At 37.0% G+C, this 22510-nt stretch overlaps 1 protein-coding gene across 6 annotated transcripts in view; it reads right to left on the reverse strand.

The window, feature by feature from the left end:
- The window catches only part of SNTG1 (syntrophin gamma 1), a 365935-nt gene that overhangs the window by 98774 nt on the left and 244651 nt on the right, over positions 1 to 22510 (reverse strand). For all 6 annotated transcript variants that reach the window (XM_075744109.1, XM_075744111.1, XM_075744112.1 and 3 more), the window contains 4 exons: positions 19737 to 19839; positions 18241 to 18323; positions 14156 to 14286; positions 8274 to 8403 (listed from right to left, as the gene is read on the reverse strand). In XM_075744109.1, coding sequence (XP_075600224.1) covers positions 8274 to 8403; positions 14156 to 14286; positions 18241 to 18323; positions 19737 to 19839 — 447 coding nt within the window. The remainder of the gene's footprint in view (positions 1 to 8273; positions 8404 to 14155; positions 14287 to 18240; positions 18324 to 19736; positions 19840 to 22510) is intronic.

The following is a 22510-nucleotide window of genomic DNA, read 5'->3' on the forward strand; positions in this document are numbered from 1 at the left end:
CAGACTTTCCCCACAGATGCCTGCCACTGCCTGCTTAAAACTAAGCAAGGTATTTTTAGGAGATAAGAAACTTGTCACGTAACACCTTTTGCTGGCAGAGAAATGGCAAGTCGAAAGGATTTGGGGCTCATTTCCTCTGCAGCACATTCTGCCTAGTGGTTATTTGTTGTTTTGCCATTTCCCCAAAAACAGCTGGGCTTGTTTGCCCCAAACTCTTGAAACTGTTCTAGAATGACTGAAATTCCTGTCTTCTCCCCAGCCCCTCTGCCTCCTCCTCCAAGTCCATTCTCTTCCTCAGGCGAATATAAGCAGTGCATTGCTTGAATGCGCTGGATGTCTATGGCACTTTATGAAGCAAGACAAGCAAATGGAGAAAGTGCTTTCAACACATTAGCCTACTAATAATGTATTCCCTGAGGTGTTTTATCGCTTTTTGAGTGCATTTCAATTTCTTTTAATTCTTTTTTTTTTTTTTTTTTTTAATTGGTTATGGAAGAAAGGAAAAACTTTTGGTGTAACTACCTTTTGGAAATATATTTTAAAAGTGAATAAGAGGACAGGGATGTGAAAACAAGCTAACTTTGCTTTAAAATACAAATAATGATATTCACGTTTGGGGTTTTTTTTAAGACAGCAAAGAGGAGGGATACAAAAGGAAAGGTTATTACTGCCTAGCCTCCCAGTTGCCTTTTATCAACAGCAGTTTGTGATTCAACAGCCACTTTCAACATACTCTTGCTTAAAATAAACCAATTGTGGAATATTGAACAGTTTACTGCACAACAAAAACTAGGTTAAAGTAGCTGGAAGTCTCCAACTGCTACTGAAAGGGCAGCTTGGCATTTTGGCAGGAAAGGCCAACTTATTATAAGTACTTTCTTCTTCCATGTGCTACCTCCCTGCAAAAAAACCCAAGCGGCTTACCTGCATTCTCATTCAGACAGCTCCTACTTTCTTTAATCTTGTCATCTTTTGTTTGCTGCTTTAAATCAATAAAGAGTTGCTTGGGTTTTTTACAGGTTTTTTTTAAATTACAGGTTACTTGCTACCTTTCACCGGGGTGGGATGTTGAGAGCAAGTATGACATCCTTCCAAAGTGTCTTGTAACTAAATAGATTATAGTCTTTATTATAGCATGTCAACTTAAGCCTTCAGTAATAATGGAACGAAGGAAAAGAGTCTCAGGGCTTAATATAAATCCTTCATAGATTAAGGAACGCGTTGAATATTCTGATGTTTTGCTTTTATTTAAATACTAGTACAAGGCTACAAATTAATTTGACTCCAGACAAAATTGGATGATTCCGTTACAGTGCACAGATTCATTGCTGTGTGACAGCATCATATATAAAACAGCAAAGATATTCTCTGCAATAATGTGTCTTTCTTTTTTAAAGGCTAACATTTAACAGGTAAATTGTGGTTCTTCTCTTTGAAGAATATTTAAAAAGAACTGCTTTCAATTTTCTTGTCTCTAAGGACATTGTTTCTCTTAAATTGTATCTTAGAGCTGCAGAGTGGTAATGTGTATTAATACAGATGACAATATTTTTATTAGACATTATTGACCGCTGTACGACTTGTGATACTATGTACAGCAAAACTAGAAAGATATTATTAAAAATAGCATTAAGAGATTTAACATTTGGAAGAAGTTTGGTATAGAAAGACAATTTTATTTCATTTGAAAAGCTATCATGACTAATTGAAGTTTATAATGTGTATTCCAAATCAAGACTGGAAGACTGCATGATGAGTGCTGTCACCATAATCAGAATGTGTCATAACACATGTTCCAACTACGAAGACAGAAGTTTCTTGCTCTAAGTTTCCCAGATAAGGTGACTATTCTGGAATAAATATTTCTCAAAGAAATATTCTTTTCTTGCACTATTTTCTTGACATTTCACATGCTAGACATTGTCCTTTAAACTCAAGGTATGTTATAATAAGTGCAGCCAAAATCCACTGGAGCAACAGCAATACTGTTTGGCAAGACTTAACTTTTCTTTGCAGCTAAATCAAATCAGTACACCCAAGAGGATATAAAATATCCCCCTGTTCTTCAGTCAATAAGGTACAGGCAACAAGTTAGTAAAATAAGACATGCAGCAAATTGCCCCAAATCTAAGTAAATACAAGACAAGGCCATATGTAACACTTGTTAACAGTGACAGAGAAACAGATGTGGTTTTAAATATCAGACTGGTAACATCCCACATTAAAAAAGGGAGGAAAAATAGGAGAGATTTGATTCATGTAATTTTGATGCTGCATTGACTACATTTACTCAATTAGCTCTATGTGCCTTAAGAGAACCATATATAGGGGAAAAAATCGCAGGAGTATGTTACAAGCATATCCAATTTTGAGTTTTAAATGTTCCTACAGAGACCTAAATATCAGTATTGGAATGACTACCTCTATAGGCTTCCCTTTACAAGGTCTAGAATGCAGAACAAAAATATTGAAGTGTCAGAGCTCTGTAAATACCTGGATGCCTAATACTGCTTAAAAACCAGTTGAACATATATTTATTTGATAATGCCCAATTTATCTGAGTAGTTTTGTCTTGGGAAAAGTAAATCATATATAAAAAACCCCAAACAAACAAACAAAAAAACCTGTTGTTTTGGTCTTGATGTTACAAGGTTTACAACTTCTAAACTACAGACAGTAGTTGTCTTTTGCTCTACCATAGAATATACTACTGCATAAGCTTTGATACTCATGTTGATCTTTTTGGATTTGGTCCAAACATGCATAGCTTAGTAACCAACAAAAAGTTAAATATTATTGTAATACACAATTCACAGGGAATCTCAGAGCATAAAATCCCTGAAAACTCCGAAATTACTAACACCAGAGTATCCTGATAGTCTGCCATGGTATTTCAACTACAAAATTGAAATGTGAAATCTGTTCACTTCATATAAGTGACATTGATTTATTCATATGATATAACATTCCACAGTATGTTCTTACTGGTGGCAGCATCCACCAGAAAAATGAGACATGTACTACTAATTTATTTCAATAACTAAACACTGAATGTAGTCCTGTGATATTTTATTCTTCCCACAAGTGGAACAGATCGTATTATTCTATTTTTTTTATTCCCTCCCGTTTTGTACTTTTTTCCTCCACCTAGTGACTTATAGAATTCCTGAACACTACCCAAACTTCAGCATTGTAAAGATAAGGTATTATTGTTCTCTTTTCTCCAGTCAAAGTGAGGACTGTCCTTTTAGTAGCAGTTTCTTTCACTACGCATTACATGTTAAGAGTATGATTAAAGCCATGATTTCAAGTCAACTTTGAACTGTGTTCAAAATAAATGCTTAAGTTCAGGAAAACACATACATTGTGCCAAACTCATACTTAGTTTGTAGACCTCTTAATCCTACTGCTTACACGCTGCTGCCATGCTTCCACCATCAACACATATATGTCTCATTAATTTCACAGTTACACGTTATTTTACCCAGAAAATGTACCATGATGTAATAAAGCAAAGTTACTGTGAACTAAATCTTGCAAGATACAAAATGGGCATTCTCAAGATAAATTTAAAACTTTTTGTCACCTCCTGCTTAGCAACCTTGCCTCAGTTGCCTGTCATTTCTGTCTGGTGAAGTTCATGTGACAAATAGTTGGGAGGATAAATCCCTGAAGACTCTATTAAGCTATATCCTAGATGTTAACTACAATCTATTTTTTTATTATTCTTTTGTTAGGAAGACCTAAAGCTTCTGTAATTTTTTGTTTTTTCTCCTTTTTTTTTTTTAATTTATTTTGGCAGTACTTGAATAGAATATTGTGGCACTGAAATAATTTTCAATTGAACCAAGTTTGAAAACCTTGGTGGTAAAACCTCATCACTGCTAAAGTCATAAAAAAATTTGCCTTCGACTCCCTTGAAAATTGCACCAATTAGGGATGTATTGGCAACAGTTGGATCTTTATAAACCACATGATTTTGCAGTATTTTCTTAGATTCTTTCATAGTTTTTTTTAAAAAGTTATGTGACCTATTGGATACTGTCATCATAAAATTCTTTAACAAAATAGATGGTGAAGAATATATATCAGTATTAATTACTACAGAACCCTTTTCTACTTCATCAGTTCATAGAGGAATTAGAGTTCCAAAGTCTAGGTTCAATTTAATGTATGAAGTTTCAGCACATGAACTTCAGTTTCAGGATTGCTTAGACTAAACTTTGGGTTTAATATAATGTAGAATCATAGAACAGATTAGATTGGAAGGGACCTTAAAGATCACCTAGTTCCAACCCTCCTGCTGCGGGCAGGGACACCCTCCACTAGACCAGGTTGCCTAAAGCCCCATCCAACCTGGCCCTGAACACTTCCAGGGATGGGGCATCCACAGCTTCTCTGGGCAACCTGTTCCAGTGCCTCACCACCAACCTCACTGTGAAAAATGTCTTCCTTACATCCAATCTAAATCTACCCTCCTTCAGCTTAAACCCATTACCCCTTGTCCTATCACTACACTCCCTGATAAACAGTCCCTCACCAGCTTTCCTGTAGGCCTCCTTTAGGTACTGGAAGGCTGCTATAAGGTCTCCCCAGAGCCTTCTCTCCCTCCAGGCTGAACAACCCCAACTCTCTCAGCCTGTCTTCACAGGGGAGGTGCTCCAGCCCTCTGATCATCTCTGTGGCCTTCCTCTGGACTCGCTCCAACAGCTCCATGTCTTTCTTGTACCAGGGACCCCAGAGCTGGACACAGTACTCCAGGTGGGGTCTTGCAAGAACGGAGCAGAATCACCTCCCTCGACCTGCTGGTCACGCCTCTTTTGATGCAGCCTAGGATGTGGTTGGCTTTCTGGGCTGCAGGTGCACGTTCTCCTCAGGGCTGCTCTCATTCCATTCTCCACCCAGTCTGTGTTTGTGCTTGGGATAACCAATATGTTTTTTGAGGCTATGCTAATACTGATGAATTTTTAACACAGATGCAGCTCAAGTGGCTCAAGTTGGAGAGGAACCCACCTTCAGAAACGAATGGTCTTTATCGATTCATCACATCATCAATTATAATGTGATATTAATTCACTTTCAACAATGCATTTCTATAGTTTGCATTTCGGTTGCATACCAACATACAAATCAATTCATATTTTGTAATTTTAAAGTGATGTGTTTCACCTCATATGTAATCTTTCCATGGTTTCTGGGGAGCTAAAGAAATGAAAATTAGAGGTATCATTCTCAGTGTTCTACAAACACTGGAAGATACTAATTTACTGAATATAAAGTGCATACCTGAAGTCTGTCTTTTGATGAAAATTTGAAATGAAATCAACTAGATTAGTTAGCATACTGATTTTTTTAAATCTCTTCTGTAATAGAATGTAATTTTCTGTATCTCTGCATTAAAACTGTAACTATCCTATTGCATAATAATACAAGTTTTATCTCACACTGTACAATGATTGGTAGTCTAACCACTGCAGGTAAAATGTGTTTGCCTGCAGACACCATCTTCCAGCCTCCATTATGTACATTCAGTTATCTACACTGCCTTTCAAACATAAGGATGTCAAAACATTTTGCTTTTGTTTCTACTCCTGCCTTTTTGTTATCTTCTTGCTTTTTGGTAGGTACTGCCTACAAAGATGATTCTGCAATTGAGTCACACCACCTTTGTGTCAGATGTGGACATATTAGATCACGACAGAAGAGATTTTGACATTATCATTATAAAAAATTTAATTGAACTATAGACTTAAAACATGAGATTTTGGAGCCAGGGACTCACATTTCACAACTGCAAGATATATATGGGAACACAGGGAAGGAAACCCATGATCTTCTCATAAACATTTGTGGGGTTTGAACCATCAGATGATTTTTTTCAGCCAGCTTGTGTGTGAAAAAGTAAAATAATTCAGGTTTTCTGGTTGAGACAAGTATGCTTTTTGTCAAAATATCCAGGCATTTCTTTGGCAGATTTATTCAGAGAAACCCTCTCTGGCCCCTCAAAGACACCAGTGACAGGATATACATATCTTCTTCAGTACTGAAGTCTGAATTCACCACCCTAGGGTCCCTTACCAGTCAAAGGAAAGAAAGACATGTCCTGAGGGAATTAATCTCGTCATAAAATAGATGTCGAAAGTAAATCATAAGGATCAGTCTTCAGACACTCTGATTTAAGACATGAAGACATAAAGAAATGCTTTCAGAAACAATTTAGGTTTTATAGTCTTTCTTGATTTCATCTGCTTCCTTCTTTTTCAAAAGGTAGATGTGAGAAAGCACATGTAAGTTAACATTTCTATGAGCTACATGGTATTTAAATGAAACAAATTATTTTCCATAACCCCTAGACAGAAGTAGAAACTTAGCTGAAACTAAAAATCAGCCAATTTGTCCAAAAGTTCAAATAAAGTCCTATACCCTCTTTGTTTCTTTGGTACTGGATGCCACAGTAAAGGAGAATGACTGTGAGTAAATGCCTCTCTCAGAGGAAAAATGCTAACATCAACAGTATGTATATGTCAATAACCATCTCGTAAAGAAAGAAAATATAGGGACCTCTAATCACATCTAATCATTGTTCCGAGCAACAGTTTGGGTTTTTTCCCCTCTGTGTTTCTAATGTTTCTTATATTCACTTATCACATACGCTGTCAAATAACTAATTCTTTCTGGCAACTGACAATTTAAAAGTATATTACAGAAAAGGCAGCCTCGCTGGTTTCCTTAAACTCATATAGGCTATGAAGAATTAGGACTCTAAAAATACATTCATGGACAATTGTCATAAGCCCTAACTCTCACAGTTACTTTACAGGATGTCTTTGGGATAAAATAAATACAAAGATTGGCATACTAGTTGTATAATTTACTATTTCTATCTTTTAAAACATCAGATACCTTGTTTCTGGATTTTATGGAAACTAGTGTAGAATTATAAAGTGTACTCATTTTTAAAACACTGAAAATATATCATATAAAAACAGTGCATTACCAAAATAAGTTACACTAAGCAACCATAATTATAGTCTCATCAGAGCTACATAAAGCATTATCAGACAAAATTTAGGTGCATCTATCTATTGTTATAAGTAAACAGATACAGTACTTCAGGTAGCAAGAATCATTAATAGTCTGAACTAAAGATGGCAAGAGAAAAAATCAGCATTCTCATTTGTCAGGATACCTAGTGAGACAAGGAAGTTTCTGTACAGCAACAGCATTGTAAGGATGAATAAATAGCCATAAAGTTGGCTTGTATTGCATGGAAGCTTGCAGATGGTAGATGAATTCATGTCTGTCACGTTTTTATAATACAATGACTTTTACATATTGCTGCCAGATGGAACATAATTTTGCATCTTGAATATAAATCTCCAAGAAATACAACTTCTTGCAATGTATTGCCTGTATTTGAAACAAAAGCAAATTCAGAGGCAGGTCTGGGACACTAAAGCAGATTTAAGGAAATCTGAGAGAATATAAATTATATCCTCAAGGGCTTCCTTGTTGTAACTCAATTCAAAATAATGGAGTTACCTGTGTGTTCTGTATTTTTTGAGGAAAAACAAAAAAGGTATCATATAGACTTAGACAAGAAAAACTACATGTCATCTATCAAATGCAAAATACATTCTAGACAGGTCCAGAAGACCTTTCAATCAAACTTGCTAGTAGTTTGGCAAAACTTTTGCATAACATTTATTCTTGCTTCAATAAAAACAGATATCTATCAAACAATATCAGATCATAAAAGTACAGTGCATGAAGCATAAATGTATTTAATCTTTGCTGATAATAAACATCTGTATCTATACCACAGAAACACCTTGCCATTCTCCTGGTGTTAAATGATACCTAAACAGACCTAATATCTAATTCAGATCTGATTATACCAGTCTTTATATAGATGTGCTGTCTCAAACTATCAGGAAAGTACAGAATTTTTTTACTTTTATATGTGCTTACCCATCACACCTGGTGCTCTCCTGTGTGTCTGGTCTTTGTTTCTAATGCTAGCTGGTATTGCTAAGAAGCAAATAACTCTGATAGCAATGAAGTGAACTATATGACTGTAGGGGAGAATATTTTCCCATTCAATGATTTCTCACAAAGTCTGATTTGATGACAAACTTGAGTTGACTTCTCTCATACAGCCTCAAGCATTGTTTATATGCAGATAATTCTGTGTGTGAACCCATTAGGCTTTTATGACAGTTATAATCAAATATGATTGGGAAACCTTCTGGCTTACTTGGATCCATACTTACATTGTGCTTTGTGAGGTTGGAAATGTTACTTGCTATTGCTTGTAGCCAGTCAATACAGTCTTCAGCAGAGACACACTGAATTATTCCACTGCAAACCCCATCCACAGCAATTACTTGGAACGCATTTTGCCTATAGACATGTCATAACAGATCAGGTCAGAAGAAAATTTCATCTGTTGTAGCATATCATCTTAACAATACTTGTAGAAATGCTTTTTTTTCCCAACTGCAACGAAGGTCAGCTACTGGACACTGATAAATTGCTGGTTTTCCTGTTTTATAAATACCTGACATATTAAAAAGATCATGCTAAAAGGTCAACTCAGACTATATTAAGTTTCCATAAAGCTATAAAAAAATTCCATAGACAAGCTCCACGCAACCTTGACCAACACTACGTGACTTCAGAAGCTAAACAAATGAAATAGCTGATGCATTCCAAAGAGTTAATACCATAATACTGCAGATCACAGAGAAGGAAAGTGTGCACTGGACACTGCAAGCAATCATTTGAGAATACCGTACCTTTTTCTCAATAATGTTTGTTTCATTTTTCTAATATATTGTTTAAATGCAGTAAGATTCCTGTCTAGATACCCCCTGTTGGCTGTTCTTGGTTATAGAATTTTGATTCTCTTCTAAACAAGTGATACAAAAGCTGGCGAATTCAAATAAATCATGATTTTTCCAGTTGCATTTCTGAATATAGTATCATTAGCAAAATACACTGGAATGCCAAGAGACACCCAATGATAAAAGCAGGGGCCACCTGGGTGTCTCTATCCCAGCATACCAATCTGGGCACCTACATAATAATCTGGCATGCATTATAGACTGACTTTCTACAGCTGAGTACTGAGTAATTATAGAACAAGAGAAAACTTTCAGATGCTAAAGCAGTAGCAAAACTAATTTCTTCTAATAATTTCTTCTAAAACTAATAGCCTTCTTGGCTAACAGCCGTGGAAGACTCACAGGTCTCTGGCTTCAGAACCAAAAACTCTCAATATTAATCCATATCCCAGAGTAAGACATTACAAAACATACAGAGAATACCAAGTTCCACTGCTGGCATTCTGCTACAAACCCATCCATTAATGACTGATTCATGGTTTAAAATTAAGTACAACATTCAGATTCTTTGAGAATGGCTCAGACAAAGCGAGGGTTATCTTCAGTGTAAAACTGAATGTCACTGAAGACAGTTTCTGACATCTCAAGACAGATACTCATTTTGCAAATTTTTTTTTTTTTCCCTCTTGAAATTATATTTTAGTAGTGTAGAATGTTGAGCTAATACCTATCTCTACCATAAAGGTCTTTGCTGCATCCGTGTCAAGTGTAGGCTTTTCCTTCATTTAGGAGAAGCATTAAAAATGAACTACAGCCATGCCTTTGCTTTGAGAGTCCCATCATGAGAATTAGCTCTTACATGATCATAATGCTTATACATGATCATGCAGAGGCCAGTGGTTTATTTAAATCCATCAGCTAATTTGAGTTTAGTTGCCTTTTCACATGAGTAGTGATTTTTTCTTAAAATCCAAAGGTACAAACTGAGCGCTACTTCTTTCAATGACTCATTTCACAATAATTCAAGTAAAGTTTTTGAAAATGATTTATTTAAAGCATCTTCAGGTAATGTACTTAACATTTGCTTACTATATCCTTTATTTTATGTGGCTATAAGTATAAATAATAAATTCTTCCAGAATAAAATTCTAAATAAGTCCTTACGTAAAGACATGCTCAGACAAATTTGTTGATTATCTCTTTCAAGGAAAACAGGATTATTTTTAGGACTCCCTTTCTTTCTACTCAACCTATTGTAAACCAAAGTAGGAATCCAAGGGACCTATTAATGTGTGACACTAATCTGCACAAGCAAAGAAAACCCAGTATGTTCCAGATTCAGTCCTGATGCACAAATTTCCTTTACTCTCCAAACACAGTGAATCTGATACATTCAGGGCATCAGACTGTTCCTACAGTTCCTAGATCAGACTGTTCCTACAGTTCTGTGCACATACAAAAACAGTCATCCAGAATGTTCTTGCCAAGTATCAATAAGCACAGACTATAAGATGCACGGCTACCTAATAAATTACTTCTGAATGTGTCTGGGCAGTAGATAGCCTTAGATTATTGTAATAGTATTTTCTTGAATTAGTTTACCAACCAAAGTCCATACTACCACACAACCTGAAAATATAATGTATTAAATACATGTTTTGTATTAAATAGAACAAATAGTAGATTAATCACTTTATAATAATATCAGATGAATTCTTATTCAACTACACATCTTAGGTTCTGTGCCTTCTGGAACTCAAGAGTTATATTTGAAATTAATAAGCTTTCCAAGATTAACCTGAATGTCCTCTGGATTTTTATATGAATACCCTCTGTAAATTCATGCATCTCAAGCATCCCACTAGAAAAGCTAGAATACGATTATGAGGCGTAATAGTGTATGTGATAACAATATGATGTATTTCTGTGCCAGTCTTTTCAAACTCTGAAACATAAAATGTTATTAGTGAAAACAGCCTTATAAATATTAACTACAAAAATGTAATGAATTAAATTCCATTTAATGTTGCTTTCTTATATTATTTTCAATATCCTTTCCTTAATGTTGCTCTTTATAGCACTCTCTTAAAAAATATCTACCTTTCTCTCATAACAAATATTGATAGGGAGTCACATTTTAAGATATTTACACTAATTTAAAAGACTTATAAACTGTCTCGCTAGCAACACAGAATGTTCTTCTTTTTTGAAGAAACCCCCACTTCTCATATTTATACTACATTTTTGATTCCTTTAAGTACTCTTGCTTCCTCATGTTAGACAGCATAGAAGGACAGGTTTGGGTATGAATTCCAGTATTTTGGTTTATATGAATATACTTTTAAATTTATTTTCTGGAAATTCTAAATGTCAGGAATATCATTACTACCTAAAATCTTTCTCCATAATGTGCAAGTTCTATAACGTGCACTTTAAACTTGTGTTTTATTGATGCAGAAGACTGAATTTTAAAACCCTAGATCTATGAATAGTTGAATATGTCCTAATTTTCCATGTGAGTAGTTCTATTCAATTCAACATCTTATGTGAAGTACACAGTAGAACAGATCTCAAATTTGACTGTTATGGTTTTGGGGCCTTTATGCTTCATGCTCTTAATTATTTCTATTTCAACCATTGTTAAACATTGAGCTGCAGGTTTTCACAGAATTTAATAAAAAAACTCCTGCCTCTGAGGTGACTATATCCTGTTCCCTTTCAGTTCAGCCAATGAGCCATTGTAGCTTTTGCTTTTGCACTTTACACCTTGAGTCCCTGGGCCAGCCATTGTTCCTCAATAGAACAAGGATCATGCAACCAAGTAAATATGATTTTGCTATTACCAGTCAAAAGCTGCAGGCTGTTTTTAACTTCACAGTTATCTAGTGGTGAAATGACTATTGCCTAATCTGCTTTAATTTCAGAATAGGAAAATGGCTGGCAGACTTCGGTAGTGTACTTCTAAGAACAAAACCCCTTAGAATTAACTGAGGCCACAGGAGGCTTTTGTGCAACTTTCAAATGTTTGCTGAGAATCAATGAGAAGGAAGCAGGCTGTGATATCAAACAATAAAATTCACTGCATGCAAACCCCAAACAGAGGTTGAAGAACACTCCTCTTCCCCTAGTTTCTAGGAGAGATCATAAACCCTCCCCTGGGGGCAGATGGTTTCACTTGACTGTAGGACCCATAGAAACGCTAGAAGGGTGAGCATAACAACAGAGAAAAGATACTTGGGAGGTTCTTTCACAAAACAGTCTTTCCAGAAATATTAATGAAGCTTTTCAGTATTAATTAATTGGGTAATTTTACATTTGTTTGCATGGAGGAACAGGAGAGAACCTGGACAACCATCAGGGTATAGTGTAACACACACTATTCCCAGACTCACGCATCTCAGTTAGCAGACAAGGTGGCTACACAGGAAAGCCAGAGTTTATTTCAGTTAGTAAGGCCTAACAGCCTCACAAATGGTAAGTCCTTTGTTCTTATTTTAAGGGTTAATGTTTCTGATGGGTTAGAAGAAGTAGTACTGGCAAAACACGCTCTATAACTGTAGACAGCTGTCCTCCAGTTAATGACTTACATGCTGGAACTCAAAGAATTTTTTAGTATTAGAACTTCATTCTCATATATACAGATGATAAATTAATCCACACAACACCTAGGTATTTAAACCTTTTGACAAGTATGATTTTATTTTTACACTATGCCTTGCTGGATTTTGTAGATACTTTCTTTTGTATTTAAATGCATAACATTTGAAAAACAGTAATCATTCCAGAATATTCTTATCTTCCTTTCTGATTTCTTCTGATTTACTTGTATAATATTAAATTAAACAATGACAAGTTGTAGGTCTATATGATGCAATAAATTTAAACCTGACTATGAGCTTCGGACAGCTTCTCCAGTGATTGGGAGACAAAATAGCAATGAAATTCAATGTTAATAAATGCAAAGTAACACATATGGGAAAAAAAATAACATTAGTTATATGTAAGCAATGAAGCAGCTTACTGCAGCTATAAACATTGAGGTAAGAAGTGCAAGGGTTACTACAAACAATTCTCTGAAAACCATCATCTCAGTGCTCAGTGACAGTCAAAAGGTTATTATGAGGTATTAGACAAGAACAGAGAAAACCATGGAAAACATAATTAGGTCTTAATATAAATCAAGAGGGGTCCTCTTTGCAGTCCTGATCACCTTGTCTCATAGAAGATATGAGACAAGGTGAATAGAATTACAAAAGAAACAGAGAGAATAACAAAGATAATCAGAGATATGGAAGGGTTTCCCTAAAAGGAGATAACAATAGAGATTCTTCAAACTGGAAAACAGAAGACATTAATCTGAAGTTATAAAAACATAAATGAAGAATGCTTACTTAGCATTTCCCTTCATGCAAGGGTCAGAGTTCACCCTTTTCCTGGGTGCCCAGCTGCCTGTGCTTGAGGACAGCTCTGCTATGGCATGGCTGTGGGATCAGTCTGCTGTGGAAGAGCTTGAGTGGGGGGCCTGTGCCCTGCTTCTCTCGGGAGCTACATATCAGCTCAGGCTCTTGCCCTTGGTCCTGCCTGAGTTTGGTTGCAGCTATGCCTGTGCCTAGACATGTACCCCACTGATTCAGACCTGACCTGTGGGCTGACTTCCCAGCCTGATCCGAGCCCCACCTCACCATGATAGACCCATGTGAAGACCACTCCTAGGCCTGCTCTGCTCCTCCACTGGAGATAGTGGGACGGGGCCCTTGTCTGCATGGACGCTGCCTCATCCAGCCTTGCTGCCACCCTCTGCTCTAGGCTTGCCTTCCCCATGGAGCAGCCAGCCCCTTGCTTCTCCTGAACAAGAAGATTATTTCACCCAATGAAGTTATCAGGTGAGAGATTTAACACAAACAAAAGGAAGTACATTTTAAAAACATAATTACATTGCATAGCTCATAGCCACAGCGCGTAACAAAAAACAAAGGTATAAAAAAAGCAGCTTAGAAAGAAGCTTTTCAGGGCAGGAGTATTAGGAGTTATTAAATATGATGACCTACATGCAATCTGAAACTGAGAAACATGCTGACCACTAGGTGCAAGTGGGAAGATCACATCTTCTCCACATACCTGGTCGTGGCTTATGTCAGAGCAGAATATGGGCCGAGGAGAATGTAGATAGACCATTATGAAAGCTCCTATGTTTCATGTCTCTGACAGCTGCGGTGGAATTAATAATGCCATTCCTTTAACAAGACAACTCCCTAAGGCTTGTATCTGTTAACCAAGAAGTCAAATTTCAACTTTCTGAACTTCTTTACCTGCACAAATCTGATCCTGGAAGGTACTGGGAAAACCGTGAATGAAGAAGTGGAATTAATCGGAGATCACACCACCTTTTTTCCCACCTAAGTCCTGGGGATGCTGGCCATGAGGAACATGATAATGTATCCTGAAAAACATTAAAAAGCCCTTCTCAGTTTCAGGCTTCATTATAAGTACTCAGCAGATTTAGAAAGAGAGAGATAGACTTCAACGATGAGTATTTAAATATTTTCCATCAAATTTCAACAGTATTTTTACAGAATATAGATTTAAATGAGAAATGCTTATAAAAAGAAATGAAATGATCAACATTTGTTTTTAAAAATCCAACACCTCTTTCTTTCTTTATAAAATGCTTTACAAAACAGTGCTAGTAATGTTATTTTTCTGAATAAGCATGATTCTTACTGAAATGTATGTAGTACTTCTAGTATATCAGTAAAATTGTACCTGCTGATCCTGCATAACTTACAATTTTTTAATCTCAGATTTCCTATTTTTTCTTACCCGTATCTTCTGTAAAATAAGTGCTATAAAAATTAAGCACACCTTGTATTTTTGTGATTGTCATTTTTGTGTAAGATCTATGGAATTATAAAGCTTTGCCAACTTGAACTTTACTTTTACATACGTGTTCCTAAAATACCACTATGAACATCAATTTAGCTGAACAGCAGGCTTTTCATAATTAGATTCACTTATTTAAAACATTGAATCTCTGGTGAAACATTCCATAGATCCATCCAAATAAATAAATGATTGGCTAGGAAGACAAAGCTAGGATGTTGTTTTGAAGATTGTCCTGAATTTTTAAATTTCCTGCCTGGTTTCAGGAACCTTTTTTCAGCTGTGATTAAACTTGAGGAAAAAGCTGAAATGCAGCAAAAAGATTAGCTGCAAACTGTAGGCCTAGATCTGGCTGCAACAGAACTGTTAACCCTACCTTTAGCCTGCATAACTCTGAATTGTTGACAAAAGACCAAAACTAGTCCTGTCTACTCCAAACTCTGAGTCAGAAGTCTCCTTCATGCGAATCTCCAAGGCTATAAATTAAGAAATAGGCTATGGCCATAAGTCATAATGCATGCTAGAGAATATTCTGAGAAAAAGGAAGGACCATGACATAAGAGTTTTGCATAATGTAGGAATTCATACAGAGGTGTCATTTGGTTTTATGAAGCATTCTATTGCCATTACAAGAGAACATCTGAGATAAGAACCACATCTTGGTCTTCAGCAGAAGGATTTAATTTAGGGTGAATTACAGACTTGTGATGCCTGATTATATTATTTACACTGAGAGAAAAAGACTTGATTTCAGTAAATTATTATCAGTTCAAAAGGAAACTGTAGCTTATTTAGATCAGTTTCAACACCTGCAGAAATTGGATTCACAAATGGAACCATAGTTTTTATCCTAAAAGCAAAGTTAGAAATGAAGTGGCTAGCAAAACAAGTTTAGGATCTGCTACAACAGGCTTTCTACATGCTTACATATATAGACTGTTGAAATAAGTGTGATTCTGATGGTGTTGCACTAGTTATATATGTATATGTGTATTTATATATATTTATTATTTGACCTGCATTAAGACACCAATTTTATTGGTTTTATCCCATTTTTATGAATTTCAGCTGCCATAAAAGTGTATAAAACTTAAACATTTTTCATATTATAATCAGGCTTAAAATCTGTGCTACTGAATTTTAGGTCTCTGGCCTCCTATTTAAAACTTTACCACTGAAGTATGAAAGAACAATAAAACAAGCAAGAAACTAAACCCAGCAAAGTTCTCATGATTCCCCTGCTCCAACATGGAGTCCCTCTCACATTGGAGAAGTTCATGAAGGGGAGGAGGTTGTTCCACCCCTTGCCTCTGTGAATCACATATTTAAGAATTAATATATTAAAATTAAAATATACACTCAACACAAAAACTTCACAAACATCAACAAGGAAAAAGAAAAAAAATAAAAGAATTCCCCACACCAAAATCAAAACACCACCATCATAACACCAAACAAGAGTGGAAAATCTACACACAGATCTACCTCTCGTCCCTTCACCACTATTTCACTCTCTGCCTACGTTCAGTCCATGTTTTGCCCGTTATCTCTTCCAATTACTATCCTTATCTGGATTTTCTCATGCCCCCACGTTGGGTGCCAAAGAGACTGTGGTGGGTTGACCCTGGCTGAGGGTCAGGTGCCCACCAGAGCCGCTCTATCACTCCCCTCCTTCACCAGACAGGGGAGAAAAAGTATAATGAAAAGTTTGTGGGTCGAGATAAGGACAGGGAGAGATCACTCACTAATTCTCATCACAAGCAAAACAGACTGAACTTAGAGAGGGAATTCATCTAATTTATTACTAAGCAAAACAGAGTAGAGGAATGAGAAATAAAATCAACTCTTAAAACACCTCCCCCCACCCCTCCCATCTTCCCGGGCTCAGCTTCACTCCCGGCTTCAACCTCCGCGCCCTCCCAGCGGCACAGGGGGACGGGGAGTGGGGGTTACGGTCAGTTCATCACGCGGTGTTTCTGCCGCTTCTTCATCCTCAGGGGGAGGACTCCTCTCACCGTTCCCCTGCTCCAGCATGGGGTCCCTCTCACGGGAGACAGTCCTTCACGAACTGCTCCAGCGAGGGTCTCTCCTACAGGGTGCAGACCTTCAGGAGCAAACTGCTCCAGCGTGGGTCTCCCACGGGGTCACAAGTCCTGCCAGCAAACCTGCTCTGGCATGGGCTCCTCTCTCCACGGGGCCACAGGTCCTGCCAGGAGCTTGCTCCAGCATGGGCTTCCCACAGGGCCACAGCCTCCTTCAGGTGCCTCCACCTGCTCCAGCGTGGGGTCCTCCACGGGCTGCAGATGGAATCTCTACACCCCCTCATCCTCCCTCCATGGGCTGCAGGGGGACAGCCTGCCTCACCATGGTCTTCACCACGGGCTGCAGGGGGATCTTGCTCCGGCGCCTGGAGCACCTCCTGCCCCTCCTTCTGCACTGACCTGGGTGTCTGCAGAGTTTCTTACATCTTCTCACTCCTCTCTCCAGCTGCAAAAGCTCTCTCTCTGACTGTTTTTCTCCTTCTTAAATATGTTATCACAGAGGCGCTGATTGGCTTGGCCTTGGCCAGTGGCGGGTCCATCTTGGAGCCGGCTGGCATTGGCTCTGTCAGACACAGGGGAAGCTTCTGGCAGCTTCTCGCAGAAACCACCCCTGTAGCCCCCTCTGCTACCGAAATCTTGCCATGCAAACCCAACACAAAAGTCTACTAAACAGTGCTTACATTTCTGTTTTTGGGGTGTGTGTTTGTTTGTTTGTTTGGGTTTTTTACTACATCTGTAATAATTATCCTGTTTGTCGGTTTATTTATTCAGTGCTTTTAATTTTATCTGAGTATTTTCACCTATCAGAAAGCCAAATACACAGCAAAAACCCCTTTAGAACTATAAAAATTATGGAAATTTTGCATTTCCTGGCTAAAAAAATTATTTAATGCCCCCTGTTGTACTTCAGAGACATCTTTTACCAAAAATCTGATCAGACATCTGTAGTATTTCATCCTAAATAGACCTTGCTCCATAATGCTATCATTCTTCAGTAAGATTTTAAGTTCCTAGAAATAAAATGCTCTCACCTTAAAAAACATGTACCTAAATCATCTTTGCATAAAGTTTTAGATAATAAATCAAATAAAAATAAAATGGAATAAAAATAATGGAAAAATATTCTGAAAAAAGTTTTCTACCTTTAAGTAGATATATTTTCATTTGAAGAATTTGAATTCCTATGCTGTGGAAATAATCTAGAAGAAAAAAACTTTTGCAAAATCCCTATTGCCCAGATAAAAATAGTAATCACATCTATCAAGGCACAATTTTAGCTGGTATAACTTGTCATAGTTTAATTTGCAACCGACTGGAAATCAGCAACTCTTTTCGCCCCCTATGGAACTGTCAATCTCCAATGTTAATTAGAGCTTCTCCCATGTTACTGTCCGTTATTAGTTACTTCCACGTAGCTATTTTAGCATTATTATTCTTCTGTGTAATTCCATCAAAGAAATATAAGCTCTTACCGTGTTGTTGGGATGGTAGTTGAGATGCAAACCACTGTCACAGAGGGGAGAGGATGTGCCACTGCTTTGGTCACTGGGGGCACCTAATACAAACATGAATACATCAAAAAACCTTCATTAATCTATAATGCTATAATTCAAATTTGTGTGTGTCTGTATGTATATATTCTCCCCTCCTTACTAGTTTTGTCATGCCTAACATTCATTTACTTTCTCCATTCAGCCTGTATGTCATCTGGTTTGAGTGGAGACCCTTTTTAAGCTCAGTGAAGGCTCAAGAATTCCTCCCCGGTGCTTTGCTTAAAACAGTTAATAATCTGTTTAGTAAGAAAAAAAAAACCCAAAGGTTTTTGCAAATTTTATAATAAAAGGCAAGTGTGTACCTCCTTGTTTGGTTTTCACTAATCAAATAATGCTTTCGGTACTCTTGATGAACGTTACAGTTCTACTGTTCTTGTAACAGTTTAGGAAATTACAGTGCTACACCTCAGAAGTAACATGATAGGATCAATGCAAATGCATGTTTGTGTGCATTACTCAGGGTATTCTGTAGTACCACAACCTTTCATAAAAGGGACAAATGTAATGGGATATATTTCTATTTAAGAATATGGTGTTCTAAATTTTTTCTTGTCTTACTAAAATTTAGTACTTACTTAGGTGAAAGATCAAGACTGTATTTCAACAAATGATTATATAAAATATGATTTCATAATTTATTTATTTAATTCCTACTAACTTAAAATCAAAGGCTAAAAGTATTGAAGTAAAATATTTATTGTTTTGTTGCTTAAAAAATAAGAAATTCATTCTACCCTCTTAGGAGCAAGAAGCAGGAGGAAAGCAGCAGTAAAAAAAGGCACAGGCTGACATATAAATATGCTTAGATATGCTGCAATTGTCTATAATTATGCCCACACACTTACAATTTAATATAATTAAAGTAAGACAGCTGTCTCCATATGTCTCTCATGGGGCTAGTTGACTAAAACTCGGCTGGACTTAAACAAAATACTAATCATCCCAAAGTAATTTATTTTTAGGTAGACAGACACCTCTACCAAAGCCTCTGAATTTTAAATGGTAAAGTTAAGCCCTCTAAATATACACACACACAAAATCTCATTTTCACATTTGCAAGACAAAACTCTTTCAGACTAAAATGTTATCTGATGCTGCCTGAAAAACTGCTTTTAAATACTCTGCATCAGGATGCGAGCTACTGTAAACTAATGTAATTCCACTGTTTTACCTGTAATTTTACTGATTCACACCAGTCAAATGCCTAGTGATCTGTTTTTCAATGAAAGATAGCCATTTTTTGCTTGAGGTGACTGTTATTACAAGACCTGGCAATATGAGCAGCTCACATTTAGGCAGCAATGCTGACTGAAGAAGCTGCTGTCAATCACCCTCAATGCACAGTAGGTTCGGAAGCTGCAAGCATTCATGAGCATTGAATTGATTTTCCTTTTGGCCAAGTAATAAAGGCTTACATGCGCAATCTTCATTCAGTGGTAGTTTCAGAAAAGCAGGTGCTCTTTTCAGAAAGGACACAGTTAGGGTCACTTCTTCCCCTGCATTGCGAAGGACCTGAACCTGGAAGAGAAATACAGACAGGACACCTTGAAATAAATGTATGACCAAAAGACATCAGCAAATGTAAGCAATGATGTCACACATCTTTCACATACCAGAACATAACTGCTCAGCAATGACATTTTTTTTTTAAAGAAAGCAAGATGTAAAGCTTGCTATATGCTTGTCCGTTGTTTTTCTAGGCACGTGTAGACCTGGGTGGGGCATTGGCCTCCACTGGCTTTGCATTGTGCTATTGCACAACTTGCTCCCTGACACTTCAGCTGTGCACCTCCTTTCAGATCTGGCATCATCCACACCAGCATGTATGTATTAAAAAAAATAAGGTTGTTGGGGTTTTTTTTCCCCTGAGGTTGTCTTGTAAATCTCCAACCAAAACAATAGCAGTAGTTGCCACAGATGTGCCATAATCCTATGAGTAAGTCTTTCCCAATAGAGTTAAATTTAGCCAAAGCACTCCAGCATGGATGAGAGACCTAATCTTCCTTAGACCCACAGAGGAAAAGTACCTATTTTAAGCCTTAAATCTTAGATAAGCGCAAGCTTGAGTTTTGCCAAAGGGCAGCTTGTAATTCGGACACAGGAATGGGTAAATCACCTGTCCACCTGTGAATGCTTTTAGCCTTCCCGTACTCTCCCACAATTTCTCCTGCGGCTCTTGTTCATGCCTTTAGCTTTTGCGCAGTATGGCTGATAGACACCTCAAGATACACAGCAGAGAAAGGGAACCCCAGGCACCTCCCCAGAGTGGCACAAAGGAGGCACAAAAGCAAGTAAGGAAAATGATGCACTTAACAGTGGAGCAATAACATTTGAATTGGTTTATAACATGAGAGCCAAGAAGCATCAGTTCACACAACTCTGTTTCAGAGAACAACCATTTCCTGTTCTTCTGGCTCTAAAACTTCAAAATTCCTCAAGGGTTGATTTAATTTGGGCTTCCGAAGACAGAAGATTGCACTATGCCTCTATCTGAGTGACCGCACTCATACAGAGCAGAGAGCAAGCTCGCTGGGAGCAGTGTTCGGAGAGCTGCTACACAGTGACGTATTAAACAACCATTTTAAACTAGCATATATCTGCTCCCTTTCTGCTGGGTTTTCATGGTAGCTGGATAACACACAGATAACCCTTCTATTATGCTGATGCTTGTGAGAAAGCCTTGTAAACAATTTATGGAGGATTGCTATTCTTTAATCTATGCCTATCAACAATCTATCCTACAGATTTAGTTACACGCATGTACATAACTATATGCAGGGATGCTTCCATGTGGTATCACCGCATTATATTAAGTTAACTTAAAGCAATTCTTCAAGAAAAAATGTCCACTTTGTCTTTAAACACAATACTTCCTACTCCACACTGGCTGCTACAGATGAGTAACAATATGATGACAGAATATTTTATTTAGTATCTGAAATCTACTCTGAAATTTTAAGCTCTTTATTGTTTAAAATAGCACAGTGGTTGTCAAGGCAGAATTTGCAGTGTAGTGTGTATTTATATGTATGCGTGCAATACATATATCACACACATCACAGCAAATTTCATCAACTTAAACTGCACGCCAAAAACTTCATCTGTAACATGAGCCTCTTCAATGAGCACTTCCCAGTTCTGATATGTTTTATACTTTGTAATTCATAAGCAGTACTTATTTCATAGAAAGAAGATGACTTGTAATCTGTGGAACAGCAGGTCAAGACTCCGAATTCCTCACTTCCATCAGAGAAACCATACTGTATCTTCCGCCTTCATAGAAAATTCATCCTTCTCCTCTCTTATGTAGCAGTCACACAGTTCAGAATAGTCATAGCCAAAGCAGAAACTTGCAGGCATGTATTCTCTATTGAAAGGACAGATGTGGATAGACAGCTACCCTCTGCCTTTTAAAAAATATTTCTTTTTACTCAGGAATAGGGAAGAAATAAGTGGAGAAGTTACAGCATTACAAACTTTAATTTATAAAGTCACCTTTGAAGATACCTAAGAATAAGTAGATATCATTTGTGAAAGAAGCTGAGACAGTAAACTCTGCCCTTGAATCTTTCTTCTTCCAAGAGTAAAACAAGCCACGAGTCTACATGATTTAAATTGATAATATATTGTTCTGTAAAGGCTAGAAGTTGCCATAAGTAGTCTACTGTGACCTTCCTCTATAACCTCTCTCTCTCTTTCTCTCTCTCAAGCCTCTATCTTATAGAATGAAGAATTTAAGCTGGTACATAATTTAGTCGAAATCAGCAGTACTTATTTCACTGAAGCGTATTTTGGAGTGTATGAAACATATAATACTGAAAGTGACTAGATTTTGACATGCAGAATAAAGACTAAAGAGAGATAAAAGGTTAGAAAAAGAAAACTACTAAGTAATGATTACAACAAAGAAGAGACGAGCTGTCGATCCCATTTCACTTACTTTCTAGTCATTACAAAGCCATTCTGTGAAATAAGGTTAGCTGAAGAAAATGGGATTTTTAATTAAATTTATTGTCTTTTTGTAGCTTTCAGTTGAAAGCTTTACTGTTATTTTACAATTTTTTGTCTTTATTTTACATAAGTAATGAACAATTACTGAACTGTTTTAAATCAAGTATGCCTTACAGGATTGATTTTCTTTGTGTTCTCATTCAGGGTGTACACCATCCCATACTGCCGTTCCTCCATG

This window comes from Balearica regulorum, chromosome 2, assembly GCF_011004875.1.
Source record: "Balearica regulorum gibbericeps isolate bBalReg1 chromosome 2, bBalReg1.pri, whole genome shotgun sequence".
NCBI lineage: Eukaryota > Metazoa > Chordata > Aves > Gruiformes > Gruidae > Balearica > Balearica regulorum.